This window comes from Perca fluviatilis, chromosome 3 (genome assembly GCF_010015445.1).
Source record: "Perca fluviatilis chromosome 3, GENO_Pfluv_1.0, whole genome shotgun sequence".
NCBI classification, from domain to species: Eukaryota; Metazoa; Chordata; class Actinopteri; order Perciformes; family Percidae; genus Perca; species Perca fluviatilis.
In genome coordinates this window covers 1,534,345-1,558,258 of record NC_053114.1, presented here as the reverse complement: position 1 = coordinate 1,558,258, position 23,914 = coordinate 1,534,345, and the positions used below count along the sequence as shown (strand labels likewise).

Genomic DNA, 23,914 nt, shown 5'->3' with positions numbered 1-23,914 from the left:
ACATCATCACACCTCCTCCTCCATGCTTCACGGTGGGAACCAGGCATGTAGAATCCATCCGTTCACCTTTTCTGCGTCGCACAAAGACACGGCGGTTGGAACCAAAGATCTCAAATTTGGACTCATCAGACCAAAGCACAGATTTCCACTGGTCTAATGTCCATTCCTTGTGTTTCTTGGCCCAAACAAATCTCTTCTGCTTGTTGCCTCTCCTTAGCAGTGGTTTCCTAGCAGCTACTTGGCCATGAAGGCCTGATTCGTGCAGTCTCCTCTTAACAGTTGTTCTAGAGATGTGTCTAGCTGTGGCATTCATCTGGTCTCTAATCTGAGCTGCTGTTAACTTGCGATTTCTGAGGCTGGTGACTCGGATGAACTTATCCTCAGCAGCAGAGGTGACTCTTGGTCTTTCTTTCCTGGGGCGGTCCTCATGTGAGCCAGTTTCGTTGTAGCGCTTGATGGTTTTTGCGACTGCACTTGGGGACACATTCAAAGTTTTCTCAATTTTCCGGACTGACTGACCTTCATTTGTTAAAGTAATGATGGCCACTCCTTTCTCTTTACTTAGCTGATTGGTTCTTGCCATAATATGAATTCTAACAGTTGTCCAATAGGGCTGTCGGCTGTGTATCAACCTGACTTGTGCACAAAACAACTGATGGTCCCAACCCCGTTAATAAGGGAAAAAATTCCACTAATTAACCCTGACAAAGCACACCTGTGAAGTGAAAACCATTTCAGGTGACTACCTCATGAAGCTCATTGAGAGAACACCAAGGGTTTGCAGTGCTATCAAAAAAGCAAAGGGTGGCTACTTTGAGGAATCTAAAATATAAGACATGTTTTCAGTTATTTCACACTTTTTTGTTAAGTACATAATTCCATATGTGTTCATTCATAGTTTTGATGCCTTCAGTGAGAATCTGCAATGTAAATAGTCATGAAAATAAAGAAAACGCATTGAATGAGGTGTGTCCAAACTTTTGGCCTGTACTGTATATATATATATATACACAAATAACCCAGGAACTGGGTTGAAGAAATAACCCAGGAGTTTTTAGAGTGTAGGAAGTTCAAATGCACCTGAAATACACAAGAGTGACACCAATCTTGTCATCAGACTGTAAAAAATGTTTGTCACACATAATCAAGATGCATAATCTAACGCCACCTCATAGATCCTACCCATCGCAAATATTTTGTTGTGCAAATTGTGTATTTTGGTATATGGTATTGCCGCCATTTATCTGCATGTAATGCAGTAGAGAAAATCTGCAAACTTTCCCTTAAGTTACCAGCTAATACTAGCAGTAGCTAGCTAGCTTGGTTGGCAGAACGTTGAACAAGAAGTTTTTAACTGACCAAATGTTCCAGTTAACAGCAACAGCGTTAACAGCAACCAGTGAGGTCACCCCCTGCTGGAAATGAGAAGAATGCCGGTTTAAGGCACTTTGGGCATCGGCTTCACCTTTCAGGGCCAGAAGCTTCGTCCATTACGTTTACAGTCTATGCCACTAACCAGTAGAGGAAGATGATGGCCATCCACCTATGGGCCGATTTTCAGTTTCACTGGTCCAGTCCAGTGTACGAGGAATAACCAGTTTTATTTTATGCTAATTGGTTGAATAGGCATTTGTCACTATGTCATCTTCTGGCAAATTCCAAAGTAGCCTACATTAGCAACCTTTGCCGATAGAGTCATAAGACTGAATCCAACTTGTATTGCAAGCAGTGTTGGGCAGTAGTGTTAATAGGTTAATAACTTCTCAATAGCATCACTGTTTTTTAAATCAAATAGCTTTTCAGTAGCTTAGCTCTTTCAAGTAGTTCAGTAGCTCCACACAAGCTACTTTTCCCCAAGCATTTCTCAAGCTCAAGCACAGCTGAGCTTTTTGCTGCGGTCTGAAATAAAACTGACATGGATGTGTATGTTGTGTACATGGATGTATAAAAAATAGCTCTGATGTAGTAAACTGCTTCTGCCGTGTTGATGTAGCTTAGCTTTCTACATTTATTTGGGGGCTAGCGTTAGCTTCAGAGGAGTGAAGCTTCATTTAATGTAGAATAACTGGTAGCTTAGCTCACTAAAGTTCCAAATAGCTTGCCTAGCATTAATAAAATAAGCAATATGACAATTTGATTAACATAAGGTTAAGATTGTTTCTAAACAACTGCTAGTATTTTGACAGCAATCTACCCGCGAGCCGAGCAGCGCTATGCCATGTTGTGTTTGTTTACTAGAAAGTGTGATGTTTTGGGGTGATGAGATGATGTATGGAAGAATTAGTCTAAAAAACATAAAAACTGCACCACCGAAATGGAAACATTTTGGATTTCAAGCCCATGAAAGAGGTGAGCTGAAAAAGACGAGGCAAACACCTATACCAAAGAGGTTATTCATTTATCTATTATTCTAGTCTCACTTTGCTGTGGAGGAGGGTCTGGCTAGTCCACACAGCGTTCCGGGATGGGAGAAAAACGTGCTCTGGTTTATTGCCATTTCTTTAAACCAATCAGAATCATGACAGAGCCACGGTGCTCTGCAAAATAGCCTTGGGAAGTACATGTGTACATTCAAAAGTTGTTTAAGTCGTGCGAGAGAAAACTCAGATTGGCAGTTTGACCACATTGTTCTCCAAGGAGAGAGGAGGGCATTTACTGTACCTCTGAACAGGCCAACCTTTGATCTCTATAAAAATGACTTGTGTAACACAGAGTAAAATGCTGCTCCGGTGTTGATTTGGATCAGTATCAACAAGCTGCATTGAGTCTTCCTCGTCCTCCACACAGAGGTATTGTTTCATTTCACTACTTTACATTTACAATGAACTCAGTTTAAATAAGTTTTGATCAGTTTTGGTTAAGTTTATTGTAGTCTTTGTATTTATCAGTTATTTAAATTTAGGTCGTTGTTTCGTCACTTCATTTAAGATCTAGTACCTGAAGTTGTTCAGTTTAATTTGAGTTTAGTTTATTTTAATCAGGTTTTTTAATTTACATACATTACCACACACGTTTTTTCATCATCTGCCACAAATGATTGATTGTGTACTGTCAAATGGCTGTCAGAGGACTACTATGTATTTTTAAAGGTCTTTCATGCTTTTAACACAAAATGCTGTGCAATGGTTCAACCAGACAAGGTAAAGAGACAGGTAAAGAGACACTTCTGAGCAACAGTTAAATAAGAATAGAAGAAATCAGCAGTCATTGTTAAAAGAAACTGGAAGCTTGGCATCAAAACAGGTTCCTGTTTCAGTGTTAATGCCTATAACAAGCTGGAATTAGCAGGTGTGTTGCTTTAGCAAAGCTATCCTTCAAACTCCACAATAGAAATAGAAGGTTAGTTTGGGGTTGGCACTATTGGAATATCAGCTGAACATAGGCCTACTGACAAATCACAGTTCAAACCTATTCAATTTAACCGCTGAGTGGACTGCAGAGTGCCCACAGTAAAAGAGCTTTTCTAAAATATTTAGAGCCCAATTGCGCCGTTGTGGTTCAATAATGACCGATGGCCACTTACCCTTTTCTGGTCTGGAAAACAAATTCAAAATCAAAATTCTAACAGTATTCTGCCCTGTCATATAACACTGTGTGGACCAATGCTGGGCAAGTTACTCAGGAAGTGTAATACGTTACTTTTTACTTATTACTCCTTAGTAAACTCTAAAGTAATTATTACCTTATTACTTCCCGCAGTGTATTGCAAGCCTGCAAATTGCCCTCCACCAGGCCTAAGCCACCGGGGAAAACTATTTGAATGTATTTTTAAGTTTGTTTTAAATAGTTACAGTGGGACGGCTCAGTTGGAAACCCCCCCAAAAAGAAACTCACAACCTATTTAGCCAGCTCCTTTAGAACTCATTTCACCTTATTCAAACAATAATTAACCTTACAGGAGTCAACAATTAGCTGCAAAACATTCTCCCTTTAACCTTTGTTATGTTATGAAGACTATCGCACACCACATTCACATATTTTGTCGAGTTTCACATAGGCTTACATTATGAGAAGGACGCAGATTCCCATCACCATAGTAACTCGCTGTGCCTGCGTGCACACGGCGAGAGAGGAGAGGGACTCTGCTCTGCTCATCATGTTGGATGTCATTGATGTTCCAACCTATATCAAAGCCTTTGTATAATGACAATACTTCCAGCTGTTTAAATTAGCCTATTCCTCTCGCCGTCAACCTCCATCCTTTGTTTATCTTTTTGGCTAGTAGCCGACGTGACCTGCCCTGGCGTACACGTCATGTCATCAGAAAGGCAACCTAAAACAAATCACATTTTGGTAATGCAGCGTTAATTGGATTGATAATATAATCACTGTTTTGGAAATTGTAATCCGTTACACTACATGTGGTGTCTGAATTAAACTGTTTGTTGCTGTCAAGCAGCTGTTGGGGAATTAAAAAAAAGAAGTATTTTCAAATATTTTTTGTTATAAAAGTAACAAACTCCTTTAAGGAAAAACTTGTGCAACTAGTGTGTAGGTTGTATGTGTAACGGTACAGAGAGAGAGAGAGAAAGAGAAAGAGAATCCTCATGATACATTATAACACATACAGGTGTCACACCTTATCAGAAATACTTCATACAGTATGTAAGGTTGTAAAGAATTGCTTTTTCATTTTACTGTGCAGTAAGGGTTATATGGACTCATCTTTATGAATGTGCATTTCATTTGACTGTAGGAACTTTGACACAGAATGAATGGAGGTGAGAGGCAATAGGAAGGGGATGCCTGTAATTCATTGACACATTGGATTTTCAAATGTAATTTATGAAGCACGAAAGACTGGAATTAAAGTTAACCATCTCATGCTCCCTACAACAATGCTCATTAACCCTCCTGTAAATTTGGATATACAGAGATGTAAAAAGATGTTAAAATAGTAAGTAAAAGTATTATAAGGTAAAGTGTCAAGTGAGGAGCTCAAGAGTTCAACAGTCTCGGGCCTGCGGGGTGAAGCTGTCCCTGAGCCTGGTGGTGTAGTACTGTCTGCCAGACAGCAGCAGGGGCCCTGCAGACCCAGTATAAACCTTTAGTTAGATTATATTTAAATAATGCTGTTTTTATTTCCTCCGTGACATACACCACTGCTCTCTCAAAGCTTGATCAGTATTCTGCCTCTGGGTTTTTGATTGCACCATGTTGTTAGTTACATTTGTGATATTTGACCAAGTCGAGTATTTAGACCACACTTGTAATGCCTTGAGACTTGTCACAACATGTGATACAGTTATAATACATAAACACATTCTAAAACATCCTGAAAGCCTACCCCAGCTCTTGTGATTACTGATGACTCTGTTGTGAAGTGTTATGAAGTTTCAAACACATACATGTAATAATCATGATGTTGTTACACATGTTACATAGCGGAATGTTAAAAAAGTATCTGATAAATTATTCTTCAAGCAATGGTTTTACTTGACCTAGCCCTTGTTGGCGAGTAAAATAGTGACTGTGCATGCTTGCTGCCCTCGGTACAGGACAAAATGATGAAAGGCTATTCTTTGGAGAAGATGGATACTCGAGGAGTCTCTTTTGTAAGTATAGAACAAACAGCAGCTTCCACCAGAACAATCCACCTCTTCACATGTTGCTTTCACTGCCTGAGACCTTTTTCCTCTCCTATTGTTTCTCTTACATCCTGTGTTTTTGTTGCCGATTAGTTTGATCCACTTTTTGAGACTCTTTAGCTGGAATATTGACAAAAGGCAACCTCTCTCTTTCTCTAGCTACCATTCCGTTTTTCTACTCGTTTCAACTCTGCCTTTCTGTCTGATTCCTTCACTCGGTCTCTTTGTGTTTTTGTGACTCTTAAGAACGAAGATAGTTTCCGACGGAGAACTGGATCTGTGGCCTCCAGTCCAGAACATACTGATTTGGACAACGGTGAAATAGCCTCCCCTACCCTATTCGGAAAATACCACCAGAGCCTTCAGACCCTCAAACCCTTCCGCTGGTCCTCATCCCAGTCAGTATCATTGTTGAAATAATTTGTCGGTTTTGATGCATTATATATATTATTATAAATCATTTTAATGTAACATGTCTACAAGCAAATCCTCTACTAAGCTGATTCTACATATTTTTACCCATTGCATTTTCCATGTCTAGGTCCCACCCTTTGGACAATGCAGGTTTCCTGTCCTTCACAACCTTTGCCTGGATGACCCCCATGATGTGGGCCTTGTTCAGGAATAAGCTGGACATGAGCTCTCTCAACCTGTCTACTTTGGATGTAGCCGAAGCCAGCGGAGAAAGGTCTGACACTCTTCTTGCTGATTCATGGCGGCCCCCACATTTCTCTACTGCCATTTCATGCAATTACAGTACGGATTATGTATAGACATAACACCTGGAAAGCCTAGTTGCTGAAATTCACATCTAGGAAAGGAATCATGACAATGCTAGGAAATGATCAAGAACAGGGAACCTGTGTAGTGTGTTTCATGAGTGTTACTGTTTTACTTTAGTAATAAATTAAAAAAGGCTGATTGTGTGTGTTGTGCACAGGCTCCACAGACTCTGGGAGGAAGAAGTGGCAAAGGTGGGCCTGGACAAGGCCTCTGTGTTTCGAGTTGTTCTTCGCTTTCAAAGAACAAGGCTGATTCTGTCTGTCATTGTTGCTGTCCTTGCCATGATGGCATCTTTTCTGGGGCCGGTAATTTTCTTTGAATTTGAATATTAATAGCACCAGTTCTTCCTCTGTTGGCCGGATCCAGTGGCCTTTTCTGAAGTTTGGCCTAATATCACATTCATTGTAAATGTGTCGGAAGAAGCGTTTAGATCTTTTTTCTTAAGTATCAGTAAAACACTTTACAGGTACTCCACTACGTGGAAAAGTCCTGCATTTAAAAAAAAAAGTCAGTGCTGAGGGGAAGTGATGGTGGGTTGAGAGGGCTGGCAAAAAAATTCAACTTTAGTCTTTATGGCTGCCATCACAAAGTTTTTTTGTGACTGATCAGATGAATGGTTGTTTAATGCTTAAAGCGTTAAAAACCTCTCTGTCCTCTCAGGCGGTTCTGGTCCATGAGATCCTAAAATATGTTGACGGCCCGGAGAAGTCCACAGTATTCCATGGTGTTGGTCTGTGCTTCGCTTTGTTCACATCAGATTTCTTCAAAGCCTTCTTCATATCCTTGATGTGGGCCTTGAACCTGCGCACTGCAGTCAGACTGAAGGGTGCCTACTCTACATTGGCCTTTCAGAAAGTCATCTCTCTGCGGATGCACAGCGGCATTTCAATGGGAGAGGTAAATACTGGGTTACAAACATAAGGAGTTTAACAAGTAAACAGAGGCATTTCCAAACAGAATGGTAGCAGTTTCCCTCAGCAGAAACATGTTTCGAAGGAATATACAGAGTTTTTCTGCATTTGTGCATAAATCATAAAATCATAATACCCAAGCATCATACGTGCACATGTAATTGATGTTTCTTTTTTACCTAAAAACCCTTCTTGAATAATGCATTTTGTTATCAAACATTTAATTTGATATTACTTCATTTTTTTTCTTGGTTTACAGTCTTTCTCTCTCTTCCTCTCTCTCTCTCTCTCTCCCTCTCTCCTGTCCAGATTATTAGTGTTTTGACCAGCGATGGCCACAAATTATTTGAGGCAGTATTGTTTTCAAGTTTCTTAATTGCCACCCCAGTGCTCTTTGTTATGTGTACCATCTATGCCTGCTACGTTCTGGGCTACACCGCACTGACTGGAGTCTGCATCTACCTCATCTTCCTCCCTGTACAGGTCTGTACATTACAAACTGCACATATAGTTCACAAAGAGACATATTTTCATAAGCAGTATAAACAAAATCACAATCATAGCTAAAAAGCAAATATGATGAGCAAGAAATTCACTGATTTATTCATAATGGTCCAATATAGACCATGACTTATTTGTAGCGTGTGGACTGGTAAAAAACATTACATCATTTTATTATAATGTATTTTTTACCAGGTTATACAATTAAGGTCCCAAATATTTTCCAACTAGTCTTTATTCACTGTTGTCCTCACCAATACCCTAATTAAAGGTATGTGGTATTTAAAGGCAATGACTATGTCTAATTTTAGACATAAAGGCAACAAAGACAATATATCGTGTGGTTCGCAATCCTCTATGTCTCGCCTTATTTTTCTGCTAGTTGGCAAATATTTAAAGCTTTCCATGTTACATGTGAGGTATTTCCCTCAACTAATTTAGCCCCAAGGACAACCCTAAAATAAGCATATTTGCTCTTTTGCGGCTTGTTTTCCATTGTCACTAATACATTTATTTCTGCTTTCAGTTTGGCTTGGCCAAGCTCATTAACATATTCAGATGGAAAAGCATATTGATAACAGACAGCCGTGTTCGTACAGTGAATGAGATTCTCAGCAGCATCAAACTCATCAAGATGTACGCCTGGGAAGATTCCTTTGAGAAGAAGATCGCAGGTATGAAGTTAAGCAGCTGCATGTTAACTTTGTCTTCCAGTCAAACACGTTTTTAATCCCTCTTGTATACCACATATCAGGGGGCATCAATTATACTGTCCCATTTGTGAAAACACAAAACCAATCTTGAAAGATGTGTATGCTGCTTTCTATGATTCATTGTCCAAAAGTTGGGATTTCTAAAAGCAAAGGAAATTGTGTGCACCTTTACAGGATTCTGGAGATGGTGGAAAATGCTTGTCCATGTGTGCACATTGTGCAGTTGATATAAAAATTCCTATTCGGGGAGATCATGTGACCAGCCCCCACAATGGTCGCAAGAGACTAGAGCTCTTGCACCCACCTCCGCATTTCATTAAATAACCAGGTCTATTACTTTTTCTTCTACGCCAAATCGTTCTGTCTGTTATCATGGTGACTCAGTGAAACACTTACAGGTGCGAAAAAGCAGGTCTCGTTGTCACCTAAACTATCTACTCATACAGAGAGATCTGCTAGCATGACTGCGACTAATGGAGCTATGGCTAACATAGCAACTGATGTTAGCGCGATCCCTAACATGGAGGACTTAATAGCCCAGGTCTTGGAAAAGCAACAAAGTATGCTTGAATCAGTGATCTACAATGCAGTGAAGAGAGTGTTAGCCGAAATTAATGCTTCACATCACATTGGGGCAGAACCTGAGATACAGGAAATTACGGTACGTGATCCGGAGCAACCTGACTGCGTCCCATGCACGATCCAGCGGCTTTGGGAGCTTGAAGGGACACAGCACGAGCTACATGCTGAAGGCAACTCAGACTCGCTTGTCTGCCCGGACGCCCCGGGAGCGACCCACGGAGGGAGAGTGTTCACCTTCACTACAGCCACAGATGCCGACATTTTCTGTCTGGAGTCGGATATGGAGGATGACGCGACATCCACACGAGCCATTCTGCACCGCGGCCTGTTGCCGACAATGGAACCAGAAGACAGCGGTGGTTAGCGGACCCAGCTGCTGTGGACTAACGCCAGCTTCCCACTGCCACTTGAAATCAGCTCCGATACGGCTGCGAAACGACCAGAAGTCATTAATTTCTTAAGGAAATTTGCAGATCGCATGGGAATGGGTCCGAACAAGTGTGGTGCGAAACAAATCGTGTCCCTTAGTCATCCGGATGTGTTCAAAAAATTTAACTCTTGTGACAGGCAACGGACGGTTCCTATCCGACAATTCGAGCAGAAATTAGCGTTGCTATGGTACTGATAAACTAATTCTTAACTTTTTATAAAATAAATAATGATTTCATTCAACGATTCAACGATATGTTGTCATGTAATTTTTTAATTTTCATGATTTCCTAACGTTAGTAGGGCAGTTAATACAATTGCTCGCGTTAGCTAATCAACGCATTTAGCTGCAGGCTACATAAAACCAAAAGTACATTGTTTTCAAAACATAAGCATGGTTTTAGCTTTTTTATATTCAACACTAGCTCAAGTGAATTGACGTTATTCATTCAGACAGCATTTAGAGCAATACTTTTCTCCATGCAGAAGCCTTTTTGTTTAAATCTCTATAGCCCTCAGATGAGAGGTCATAGAGAATTGGACTTTTTTTTTCTTCTCCCAAGTTCTACAGTTCCACTGGGGACGCATTGCGTATTACGGAGCTGACTTGAGTTTGACTTGAGGACGCTGTATGTAAGTTTTGGACCCAAGATTTGAAGGAACATCTAACCAGACTGTAAGAAATGATGAATGCTGGCAACCCAATTTATAGTTTATGTTTTGTGGACTTTTAAGGGACTGTTCGTTATTTATTTAAGGGGCCACCGAAGGAGTTTTGGGATCTTTGGTCAAACTAGACATGACCCTCCCCTCGCCAATAATAATTTTTCTATGACCCTCCAAAACGATTTGGAAAAAAAGGCATGACCCTTCCACAACATGAGCCTCCCACAACAATTTATCGATACCTTCTGTATTGGTTTGTGCTTGGCAAAGATAAACAGATTTGTGTTGTTTTTTTTTACAGCCATGACATATGTGATTAAACCCATGCTTTCTCATCTGACGCATCCCACTCCTCTGTTCTGGTGTGGTGGCCATTTCAGTAGATTTACTCACTAACGTTGTTGTGGAAACACAATAAGCATGGAAACTACACACTTCCTGCATTACTGCATTACTTCAAATACTAAGTTACTCCTCTAGTGAACTAGTATTCACATGAAATAAAACAATAAAACATTGAGACCATTCAGCAAAGGACACTGGGTAACATTCAACACACAAACTGGTTGCTATGGACTCGTCACTAGGCTTCCTCCACTTCGCCGTTTAAACAAAGTGGAATACAGTGCCTTGCGAAAGTATTCGGCCCCCTTGAACTTTACGACCTTTTGCCACATTTCAGGCTTTAAATATAAAGATATAAAACTGTAATTTTTTTGCGAAGAATCAACAACAAGTGGGACACAATCATGAAGTAGAACGAAATTTATTGGATATTTCAAACCTTTATAACAAATAAAAAACAGAAAAATTGGGCGTGCAAAATTATTCAGCCCCTTTACTTTCAGTGCAGCAAACTCTCTCCAGACCTTCAGTGAGGATCTCTGAATGATCCAATGTTGACCTAAATGACTAATGATGATAAATAGAATCCACCTGTGTGTAATCAAGTCTCCGTATAAATGCACCTGCTCTGTGATAGTCTCAGAGGTCCGTTTAAAGCGCAGAGAGCATCATGAAGAACAAGGAACACACCAGGCAGGTCCGAGATACTGTTGTGGAGAAGTTTAAAGCCAGATTTGGATACGAAAAGATTTCCCAAGCTTTAAACATCCCAAGGAGCACTGTGCAAGCGATAATATTGAAATGGAAGGAGTATCAGACCACTGCAAATCTACGAAGACCCGGCCGTCCCTCTAAACTTTCAGCTCATACAAGGAGAAGACTGATCAGAGATGCAGCCAAGAGGCCCATGATCACTCTGGATGAACTGCAGAGATCTACAGCTGAGGTGAGAGACTCTGTCCATAGGACAACAATCAGTCGTATACTGCACAAATCTGGCCTTTATGGAAGAATGGCCAGAAGAAAGCCATTTCTTAAAGATATCCAAAAAGTGTTGTTTAAAGTTTGCCACAAGCCACCTGGGAGACCCACCAAACATGTGGAAGAAGGTGCTCTGGTCAGATGAAACCAAAATCGAACTTTTGGCAACAATGCAAAACCGTTATGATTGGCGTAAAAGCAACACAGCTCATCACCCTGAACACACCATCCGCACTGTCAAACATGGTGGTGGCAGCATCATGTTTTGGGTCTGCTTTTCTTCAGCAGGGACAGGGAAGATGGTTAAAATTGATGGGAAGATGGATGGAGCCAAATACAGGACCATTCTGGAAGAAAACCTGATGGAGTCTGCAAAAGACCTGCGCGGGACGGAGATTTGTCTTCCAACAAGACAATGATCCAAAACATAAAGCAAAATCTACAATGGAATGGTTCACAAATAAACATATCCAGGTGTTAGAATGGCCAAGTCAAAGTCCAGACCTGAATTCAATTGAGAATCTGTGGCAAGAACTGAAAACTGCTGTTCAAACGCTCTCCATCCAACCTCACTGAGCTCGAGCTGTTTTGCAAGGAGGAATGGGCAAAAATGTCAGTCTCTCGATGTGCAAAACTGATAGAGATATACCCCAAGCGACTTACAGCTGTAATCGCAGCAAAAGGTGGCGCTACAAAGTATTAACTTAAGGGGGCTGAATAATTTTGCACGCCCAATTTTTCAGTTTTTTATTTGTTTAAAAGGTTTGAAATATCCAATAAATTTCGTTCCACTTCATGATTGTGTCCCACTTGTTGTTGATTCTTCACAAAAAATTACAGTTTTATATCTTTATGTTTGTAGCCTGAAATGTGGCAAAAGGTCGAAAAGTTCAAGGGGGCCAAATACTTTCGCAAGGCACTGTAAACGTAAGTCCAAATCTACACAAAACCCGCAATCAATTAGTAAGCTGACATCAAATGTATATACATGGCATTTAGGAAACCTTTATTGCAACCTTGGCACGGTAAGATGTCCAGACTAGCAACAGTCATTTTCGTTTTTTGCGTCCTGCTCCTCCCATCATCAGCCAGGAAATATTTTTTTACTAAAACAGTATATGAAATCAGATGTATTACCTACCACCATTTTGTTGTTTTGTGTTATTTAAGATATTTAAAAAATATCTGGTCATGCCAGACGTAATTATTCCACTCATTTTTTAAACAATGCAATTACCCATTTCAGCCACCAGGGGGGCAGTGCTCCCCCTGCCCCACAGCAAACTCATGGGTCAGACCCATCTGGTAGTAAAGGAGGGTCGAGACTAAGAGCTACATGTGACTTAAGACAGGAGGTGCAGCTTTGAGCTGGAGTTTTGCACGAGCTGCATTTTATGTGGTCACGTATCTTACAGATAGGGGAGGGGGTCTGTGGTCTCAGAGGGTTAGGGGATTTATTTTATTTTTCATGTTTTTACCACACCTTGCTCACAGCTAACAGTTCACCCTTTGCTACAGATTTGTCAGCGAATTCCGGTAGGGTACTCAAGACATGTATGCGGGTACATTTTGAAGATGGCTGAGCTTTCAATCCTTTCAGTCAACATCAGGGGTCTAAATGGGCCGATCAAACGAGCTAAATTCCTGGATTATTTAAGAAGGAAAAACATAGACGTGGGGCTTATGCAAGACTCACATTTATGTAAAAGAGATGTAAATCGTCTACAAAATAAATACTTCAAGGTTGCTGCCTCATCTAGTGATGACACCAAAACCAAGGGCTCCATTGTGTTGCTGTCGCGGAAATGCACACTCACCATAGACAAAAGTAGTAAAGACTTATGAGGCAGGATATCTTATATATCTACCACAATACGTAGTAGGAAAATAGCCTTTGTTTCGGTATATGCACCGTCTACATATGATGAAAGTTTTTTCCCGCGCTTTACCAATGAATTGCTCTCTCTCAATGAATATTCAGTAATTGTAGCGGGAGACATGAATGCGGTACTAGATTTAAATCAGAATAGATCAGGGGTCAATCACACAAAAGCCCAGAAACATAAATCAGACGTGTTAGAGCAGTTGTGGAATCCCACCACCTTACAGATATATGGAGGATGCACAACCCTAGTAGCAAGAATTATACCTTCTTTTCCACACGTCACCTCACCCACTCCCCCATTGATTATATTTTGTGCTCCCATGAGCTTAAAGCCCATGTTGCAGGTTAACCACCACTGTTGATTAATAGGTACATATAGCATTCAAGATATGTATATCATTGTTAAAAATGTTTTTGGTATTAGCAGGTTTTTTTTAACGCAATTTAGTGATGATGTCACGTTGGGGAGACGTGCATCAGCCTGGTACTAAAACTATGGCGACTGACTGGGATGGGGAAGAGGTGCTTTTACTGTCAGTGAATAGCACAGAGTGAAAGTCAATGGTTTCTTTATATCTAGTGACAGTGATCATGTCGTTAGTTCAGATAAGTACTGGTAAACTTATCTAGATCTAGAAATAGAAGGCATCATGCTAGCTATGGGCTAATTTGCCAGTCCCACCTGTGAAATCCCCGACGTTGTAAACGATTCGAGTTTTGATGGTAGCCTACTAGCTCCAGTAACAACATATTTGCCTAGTATTTTTTTCTAAGCGTTCACCTCTTCCTCCGGTGAAAATGTTGTTGCAAACGTAGCCGCCGCCGCGTGTCTGTGTCACTGTGTTTGGCAGGTGCTTGTGGGGGCGGTGCCATCCCATGGAAACTGCGGTGGAGAGCTTGTACTGTAGGGAAGCAAGTGCGTTTTGGTTGCTGGTCGAGGAGCTCACTCCACGACCAGCAGATGTGACGTGCCTCAGTCAGCATCCAGGATTTGAGGCATGCTGCCTGAATCCGTTTGTGTTGAAGATAGCATACACACATTTCAGGCAGGATCATGGTCCCCTTCAAGCCAGCACACACAAGTATGTTAATTGTTTATGTTTACTTTACCATTAATTTTACACTGAGTCCTTTGAACCAACTTAAACAGTTATAGGCAACTAGAGATGTGTTGCATAGACAATAAACATGCATGAGAAACAGGAATAAAATGAAGTTTCCAACATACTTATCGCTAAGCAATACTGGTACACTGTGTACAGGCAGGCTATAAAAAAGTCTTATGAATGACAGTATCAAGACAATCAATTTTGGGTTATTATTTGTTCATCTAAAAGCAAAACCAGTGTCACAACACCCAGGATTTGTACGTATAGCCATTCCCCTTGATATCATATGATCAAATCTAAAGAAAACCTGACATATGGTGATACCTCATAATAGCAGTGTTAGAACTGACACAAACACCAATCCACTACGGTTACCACTGCTAGGTACTACTACTGAGCACTTAAGCAACTAAATGACAATAGCGTCACTCCAGATGTAGTGTAGAAAAGAAGTGACCAGTATTACAGACTGTACCCATATGGTTTGTTTATGCCTTCCTTGAAAAAAATATTGTATTATATTGTTTGTTTGGACGTGGGTTAATAGGAAAGACATGTTTGGTTAAACAACAATGAACAAACTGTAATTTAACAAAATGTTATTTTTATTTGAGAACAAAGTGCAGAATCTTTAACAAATCCATACAGAAGTTGTTTAAGGAAGGAGCAGGTTAGGTCACACACACACACACACACACACACACACACACACACACACACACACACACACACACACACACACACACACACACAGATTACACTCAAGTAGCTGGAGCAAAATCAATTTTTGACAGATTATGATAAGTTAGCTGATAAATTCATAAGAACCATTTTCACAGTATACTCAACAGTACAAGCATTTGTACACCGTTGTATCCTTCAAAAGCTTTTTTAAAGCATGTCCGAGTCCATTGTCAGTGAGGTTGAAACATCCACACAAGTCCAGGCTTTCGATGTGCGGCATCCCTTGAATCACAATGCTAGCTCATCCTTCGTAGTTCAGAATCTGAACTTTTTTATTCCCCTGGTGTGCGAACAGGGGAACAGAGACGGGTTTGCTCCCCGCAGATGTAGCTTGGCTTACACCCCCTCTACACCGACTTGCAGTAGGGCGCGTCTCTCTAGGCCGCACACACTTGGGCTACTCTTCCTTTGTCTTTAACGTCCAGATAACTGAACATAATGGCCAGTATCTCCGGGAAAAGGCAAGATATGTGTGTCTCCATTTCAAACATCACTGCAGGTTGACTGCTTTTAGCAGCAGAGGTTGATTGTGGGCGACAATACTGTCGTGATTAGCTCGCCGAAACTCTACTGCCGAAGTTGCTGGCTGGCTACGCAATATTAGCTAATTCCGCTAGCATACACTACCGGTCAAAAGTTTTAGAACACCCCAATTTCTTTCTTTTTTTATTGAAATTTTAGCAGTTCAAGTCCAATGAATAGCTTGAAATGGTACAAAGGTAAGTGGTGAACTGCCTGAGGTTAAAAAAAAAAGTAAGGTTACCCAAAACTGAAAAATAATGTACATTTCAGAATTTTACAAAAAGGCCGTTTTCAAGGAACAAGAAAGGCGTTAACAACGTAAAGCTGTTCTGCAGCAATGGAGGTTGATCAAGCTTTGAAAGTTGGTGCTACCAATTCCCACAGGTGTTCACACTTGTCTGGATTACTTACAACCCCCTCTGTTTGTATAAAAGTATTGTTGGAACACACTATGGTACCGTACCCTCGTGAGCATTATATGAACAGTATTGTACTGCAGAAAGTAGTGTGTTGCCATAAAAATGGCAGGAAAAAGGCAATTAACAATGGAAGAGAGACAGACCATCATAACACTTAAGAATGTTGGTCTTTCCTACAGAGAAATTGTGAAGAAAGTCCAGGTGTCAGTGAGTACAGTATTCTTCACCATCAAAAGGCACTTAGAAACTGGGGAAACTCTGACAGGAAGAGGTCTGGCAGACCCAAAGCCACAACAGAATCAGAAGACAAGTTTCTGAGAGTCAACGGCTTGAGTGATAGGCGGCTCACAGGACAACAGCTTCAAGCACAGCTTGATAGTGGTCGTAATAAGCAAGTCTCAGTTTCACCTGTAAAGAGAAGACTTGGAGCTGCAGGTTTGATAGGTCGAGTTGCAGCAAGAAAGCCATTGCTAAGACGTAAGAATAAGGAAAAGAGGCTTGCCTGGGAACTAGAAACATCGTCAATGGACTACTGAAGACTGGAAGAAGGTGTTATGGACAAATTTAAAATCTTCGTTTCATCACGCAGGATTTTTGTACGCTGTCGAGTAGGCGAAAGGATGGTTCCTCAGTGTGTGACATCAACTGTCAAACATGGAGGAGGAAGCGTGATGGTCTGGGGCTGTTTTGCTGGATCCAGGGTCGGTGATTTGTACAGAGTGAAAGGCACCCTGAACCAAAACGACTACCACAGCATTTTGAGTGAGGTGTATTTTCATCCTAGCATTACAGCATCGCTACCAATTACACTACATGAGCCTAGTTGGTCAAGGGTTCATCCTACAGCAAGATAATGACCCAAAACATAAGTCCAAGCTATGCCAGAACTACCTTAGCAAGAAAGAACAAGATGGTAAGCTTAAAAACATGGAGTGGCCAGCACAGTCACCAGACTTAAACCCCATGGAGCTGGTTTGGGATGAACTGGACAGAAAAGTGAAAGCAAAGCAACCTACAAGTGCCACACATTTATGGGAACTTCTGCAACAGATTTGGGAAGAACTTTCTGAAGAATATTTGATTTCCATTGTAGAAAGAACGCCACGAGTGTGTTCAGCTGTTATATCTGCCAAAGGGGGCTACTTTGATGAGTCAAAAATTTAAAATACATTTTGGTTTATAAATTGATTCCATGATTTCTTTTTTAACTTTAATTGTTCATTTGTTCTATTCTTTCATTTCAGAGTACAATAATGAATTTCAATAAAAACCTGGAAAAATTAGGGTGTTCTAAAACTTTTGACCGGTAGTGTACGTACAGGCTAACTATAGCCAGCTGGCTTTGTGTGTAATGTAACAAAAACCCACCCATCTCATAGGAGCGAAGCTTAACATTTCATTCAATAAAATTATGGTACAAAAGGAGCACTAACGCCACGTCTTATGTTGACAACGTGGACGCAGATATAGTAAACTCCGATGGCAGTGGTAATATTTACCTAGCTAGCAGGCTAGGCTAACACTGTTGCGCTAAAAAAGCAGTCTAAACTTGTGAAAAGCCGAACAGCATCCCCGTCCAAGCTGTGTTTCACTTTCCCTCCAATATTATTATAAACATAATAAAGACACCTGGACTTGGTCGAGACCATTTGCCAAGAGCAGTGGCAGAAACCGAGACCATAGACAGTGAACCGAGACGGGCTTTGGTCTGTTGTCTCCCCAACGTGACGTAATGCAATGCATTGTGGGGAAAGTAGAATCATTGCAAACCGCTGTAAAATAGTACTACTTTTTCGTATTATATTCCGTTTTGTGATATCCATTGTATTTGATGTTGTTGGGTAACAGTTTAAATGTTTATTACCAACAAGCAAATTGCACAAATTTGTTGGAAAATAAACTTTGCAACACGGACTTTAAGGCAATGTTCCACACAATAGCAATAGAACCAGCAATTCTGTCACAATGCGCTGATAACCCCATTCCGTTGTGATATGTTAGGAGAAAGATTTAGGAGATGGCAATTTAATAATTCCCTTCTCCAGAACACAGCTTTTGATGCAGCATTTAGAACCAAACTGGCTGAATTTATATCAATTAATACAGACTCAGTTAAAAAAAGGGAAATGCCAGGTTTGGATGGAATTCCATCAGAACTTCTTCAACAGTATTTTGCCATATTAAGACCTACCATTTTACAAGCTTTAACTTCAGCCATAGAGAAGGGTACTTTCCACTTTCCACCAACAAACCAACACTGCGCTAATTTCCGTTATGCCAAAGAAGGGCAAAGATCTTACAGATTGCTGAAATTTCAGACCCATCAGCCTCATCGGGACCGATATTAAGCTTTATTCCAAAGTCTTGGCTCTCCGCCTAGAGCACTTTATCGAGAAGCTAGACCACCCCGGCCAATCAGGTTTCATACCCAAGCGTCATGCTGCAGACAATGTATGCAGACTATTTCATGTAATAGAAGAAGCCAATAACCTTCCAACAACGGCAGCAGTTTTATCAGTGGATGCAGAAAAGGCTTTTGACTGCCTAGAGTGGAACTACTTCTGGCAAGAAATGAAGAGCCTTGGTTTGGGGGCCAAATTCATTGACATGGTAAGTACTTTATATGCGAATCCCACGGCCATAGTCTCAACCAATGGATTGCACTCTCAGCCATTTCCCATTGAGCGGGGCTTGCGACAGGGATGCCCACTCTCTTGAACCGTTAGCCCAAGGCATAAGGCAAAATAAAATCTGTAATGTCCAGATTAAATCCAATAACAGCTCAATATCATTATTTGCAGACAATATTTTGTTGAACATTTCTGATCTTGAGGACTCTATTCCAAAAATTCTTAAGATCTTCAATGAATTTGGCTCAATCTCCAGCTATAAAATTAACTGAAATAAATCTAATCTTCTTTTATTGAACAACAGCCATGTGGCATCAGCTACAATACAAAGCAAAATTACATATTTGGGCATCACCATACACGCATCGCTACAGTGAGTTGTCCAGGACAACTATGAAACTATATTAAGTGTTCAAAGGGATCTGACCAATTGGTCTGCACTGCTGGCATCACTATGCTCCAGGATTGCTGTTGTTAAGATGAACATAGTTCCTCGTGTGAATTTCTTAAGTACAATGATCCCCTTACCCCCACCGATACATTCCTGGAAGAAACTTGATATTTTAATTCAGCAGTATATTTGGAATAATAAACAACCTAGGCTAAAATACTCTACCTTTTTAACATACCACGAACACGGGAGGCTTGGCCCTCCCCAACCTTAAAGTGTACCACAGAGCCTTTCAGCTACGGGCCCTCGGAGTGTGGATGGACCCCTCATCTACAGTCCCATGGAGAGAAATAGAGCACCTGCTTGGGAGATGGAAGAAAATTTGGCTAGCCGGCTCAACCGCAACTAAGAAAATGATAGACTTAATGACCTCAGCATCACAAGAAATAGAGGAGAGTGACTAGGCAAGGTGGGATTTCTGTTTGATTATTTGTTTTGTTTTCCTCGAGACCGCAGAGGATGGGGGGTGGGAGAGGGCTTTTGTTCTTGTTCAGTTTGTGTTTATCTGTTCTGTATATTCAGTGATAAAAAAAACAATAACAAATTGATCTTAAAAAAAATAATGCCTATTCTAAATACAATCTTATACTTGAGCAAATAACTTATCCCCAGTTGCTACAATGAAGGTGCTCAGTGGACAACTGTGGGCTGAAATGTGATTGCACTGGAAGATCAGCTAATTTGCAACAAAACATATTTACCAAATATATGTATGCTATGTTGTCTCTCTTACAGGCTTAAGGAAAAATGAGAAGAAGGAACTGCAGAGGACCAGTTACGTCCAGAATGCCAATAACAGCATCACCAGCATTGTCCCCGCCCTTGCCTGTATTCCCACCTTCATTGTACACACTATGTTGGGCTTGAAGCTCGACACGTCTGATGTGAGTGCCACAGTAGTACAGCACATACTGTAAAACAACCTTTGCCGGTCTGAGACATAAAATCAATGTGTTAAGATGATAATCTTTCAGTTTTGTCGCCACTGATTCATGATGACTAAACCGGAACAGGCTACAGACAAGTGCTGGCCACTAGAGCATTGTGATCCATTTAAAACAAATGTACAACCAGTACATCGGTGTTGTATAGTGTTTGAGCATTATTTTTTGTTATTGCCAGGCCTTTACCACCATCGCTGTCTTCAACGCTATGAGGTTCTCCCTAGCTCTACTGCCCCTAATTGTAAAGTCCTTGGCTGATGCTGCTGTATCACTAGCAAGACTCAAGGTAAACTTCTCTCTTTGGGTCCTGCTCAGCAGTTATGGTAACGGTTGTTAGTACTATGTCAATTTATTTATATAGCATGTTTAACGTTTACTAGTAGTAATATTCACTACTGCTCTGATCTTACATAATGTTATTTCAATTAGGAGAGACTCATTAGAGGGAACCATTACTTATTAACACGTGCACAGATAAAAATGATGAAAAATAGATCCCATCATGACGTCATCATGTTTAGACAGGGGAGAGAAGCCATGAGTAGAATTAGATACCCCTCATGGAAGATGGATGAGAAGGGGGCTCGGTCCTAAGCGCTGGAAATGATGACCGGGAGGGGAAAGGGTTGGAGGAGGGTTGTGACATATGCACTGAATGACAGCTGACTGCAACGGAGAGAAGAGCATGTTTAAATATCGACAGCATGAATATGATTGGCTGAAAGAGATAGTGGCTAAATCTGATTGGTTTAACTAAAAATGTAAACACCCCTAATTAGCTGGTAGAGGAACCAGGAGATGAGGTAGAGTTTGTGAATGAGTGACTTACATAAGTTAGTCTTCCCTGTTGAAGCTAAGCTTCATTTTGCTGTGAGGTCATCCAGCAATAGAAACTACGAGGTTGCAATAGAATGATATGTAAATATATCTTCCCTTGTCCAAAGCTCATCATCTGCCAAACCACAAGATGGAGTTGTATAGAGTTTTTATCTATAATTAACAGATTGTATTGAGTTTTAACGTGTAATGCCAACCTGCAAACTTGGCTTCAATGTTTCTGTAGTCATTATCTTAGTTTTACACTTGCCTTCAAAAGTGACTACTAACTGTTTCTTTTCTAAAACCAGATGAATATTATTTTTATGTCATTGTGTGTGTGTGTGTTTGTGTGTGTGTGTGTGTGTACAAATTCATTCATTGTATTTATCACTGTTGTGGACCTCATTTGCAATTAACATTGTCATTTTAAATACCTTAAATCTTTAGAATTCAATGTGTGTCTGTTTCAGAAAATATTGGTGATCCAGAATCCAGAGAGCTACCTGATCCAGAAAAAAGACAGTGACTCAGCCATAGTGATGAAAAATGCTACGTTTTCCTGGAGCCAGCCAGAGTCCCCACCTAGCACAGCCAATGGGGTGAAGGGACACAAAGTGGAGGAGTTGTCCCAGAATGGGAAGACTGAAACCTTGTCAACCCTGAGAAACATCTCCTTCACGCTGCCTAAGGTGGGCTTTACCACTGATACATATAAATAAGGTGAAAGAGATTAGGTTAAAGATAAATCCATACTCTTTGCATTGGTCAATGTCCCCACTACTTTATTAAATACAAATTTGTTAAAAATGTTCTAAAACATAGAATACTGAAGCATGGCTATGTGCAAAATGTTTTGAACATGAGCAGAAATCTTGCTGAAACACATCTGAGCTATTCAAGTCCAGGGGTTTATGAATGAATTAAGAAGCATTCCTTTATCATTGATGTGAACGGGTGCATTTAAAGACGTTACACAAGAGGAGGGACGAGTATGTGTGTTGACTCTGCTGAGATAACATATCTGAAAGCAATGCAGAATGCCCGAGAGCCTAACTGCATTATATTTCATTATATTTTCAACTATGAGTTGACTCTGTGTGTTATCTCCTGTAGGGCAACCTGCTTGGTGTCTGTGGGAACGTGGGGAGTGGAAAGACGTCGCTGATTTCCAGCATTTTGGAACAGGTTGGCTTCTCCTTTTGTCTTTAATTCACTTTTACAACATTTTCAGGACATTTGTATTGGCTGTTCATTTTCAACATTTTATTGTCTGCCACTCTGTTACTCATCTGTTACGTAAAAGGACGCTTCTTATTTACATTGTGTTACCTCAAAAACTGATTGAACTGATGCTATGTAACACACAGCATTTCTCATGGTTGTCTGCTTGTTTTCATATCTTAGATGCACCTCCTGCAGGGCTCCCTCACAGCTGATGGGACGTTTGCCTACGTTTCCCAGCAGGCTTGGATATTCCATGGAACTGTTCAAGAAAACATCCTGATGGGGGAACCCTTTGACCAGTCCAAGTATATAATCACTTAACCCACATACATTGTTAATTATAAGTAACTGCAGACCTTTGAATGTGGAAACAATAGGAGGTATAATGAACTAAGGGGATGCTATTTGTGATGGTAATACCTTACCACTGTTTCTCATTACTGCAGTGACCCAGACCACTAAAACCAGGTCAAATCGACCGTTTTTGAGGTTATCTCACAAATGTTTAACTGGGATAAAGTTTCTCTTATCTCTGTTAGTTTGCATCAGGTAGTCAAACAAGAACAGAGGTCATCTCTGTAATCTGACAGGATGATCGTTTGGAAATCACCGCTGCCAGACTTGGCAAGAAGCGAGACTGCTGACCTGTGCCCAGAGTCACGTCGTTCATTTATGACTGTGGTTATGTCTATATTTATAATTTTAATGTATGAGTTAAATACTGTAGGAACTATCAACATACACTAGACCCTGAAACTACATACATAGAAATGCTGAATTTCTGAGCCCTGTATTTTCTTATCTATTCTGTTTCATGGGCATTGTCTCTGGTTCTGCAGAAATAGCCAAATGTATCTCTCACATCACTTTTCATAAACTGCCAGGGACGGTATGTCTGACCAATTTCAGACATTGTTAATGTGCCTCTTGTAATTAGGCAGTAAACTAATTTAACTAGTGCTTAAAATAAAGAGTTGGTTTCAAAACAATAAAAGTATGTTAAAGCAATAGTGAATGCTGCCTATACATTTATGTACATGTTAATATTTAATATAGATTCATAAGTAAAGACACTGCATACAAAAGTTACTGAAGACAGAATCATGTTTTTCAAGTCTCTATGATCACATTTTTTTTTCAAATTGCTACATCCCGTTTAAGTTGTTTAAGTAAACAGAACTAAATAATCATGTCTTCAAAATGGCTCTGTTGAACACACTATAAGTGGCTTTCCTCTGACTTTGTCTTCCTCCACAGATACAGCAGAGTTGTGGATGTCTGTAGCCTCAGAGCTGACCTGAACATCCTCCCATATGGTGATCAAACTGAGGTAGGAGCTCTCTGCTGAACTCTCACCACTCCAAACTAATTGTTTTTTTATGCTTTGCAGTGGTTTCTTACAAGCGTAGTGGAACTCTTAACACCTACACCCTCTGATGTGTGATTTAAAAAGAAACTTGTGGACATGTGGATTCACAAAAGATGGATAAAGATAAAGACCACCAAACAGAATGTGTCTGTGGTTGTGAAGTTAGTATTTTTCAGCAGCCATTTGATGATGTCCTAAACATGAATACGACATCATCAGAGATATTTGCACCTTGCTTGCCAAGCCAATTAGCGCTAGTGACCATACACAACATTTCACAAAACAACATTTAAGAAAAT

General features: G+C 40.5%; 1 protein-coding gene across 1 annotated transcript in view; it reads left to right on the top strand.

Annotated features, from left to right (window-relative positions):
• The first annotated feature begins 2,612 nt into the window (after positions 1 to 2,612).
• LOC120556048 (multidrug resistance-associated protein 9-like) overlaps positions 2,613 to 23,914 on the top strand; it is a 44,154-nt gene continuing 22,852 nt past the window's right edge. The window contains 14 exon segments of the mRNA XM_039795403.1: positions 2,613 to 2,789; positions 5,499 to 5,555; positions 5,835 to 5,986; positions 6,130 to 6,276; positions 6,529 to 6,676; positions 7,032 to 7,268; positions 7,592 to 7,765; positions 8,310 to 8,457; positions 19,995 to 20,143; positions 20,382 to 20,489; positions 21,493 to 21,711; positions 22,136 to 22,207; positions 22,427 to 22,551; positions 23,504 to 23,576. Coding sequence (XP_039651337.1) covers positions 5,505 to 5,555; positions 5,835 to 5,986; positions 6,130 to 6,276; positions 6,529 to 6,676; positions 7,032 to 7,268; positions 7,592 to 7,765; positions 8,310 to 8,457; positions 19,995 to 20,143; positions 20,382 to 20,489; positions 21,493 to 21,711; positions 22,136 to 22,207; positions 22,427 to 22,551; positions 23,504 to 23,576 — 1,803 coding nt within the window. The 5' untranslated portion in view covers positions 2,613 to 2,789; positions 5,499 to 5,504.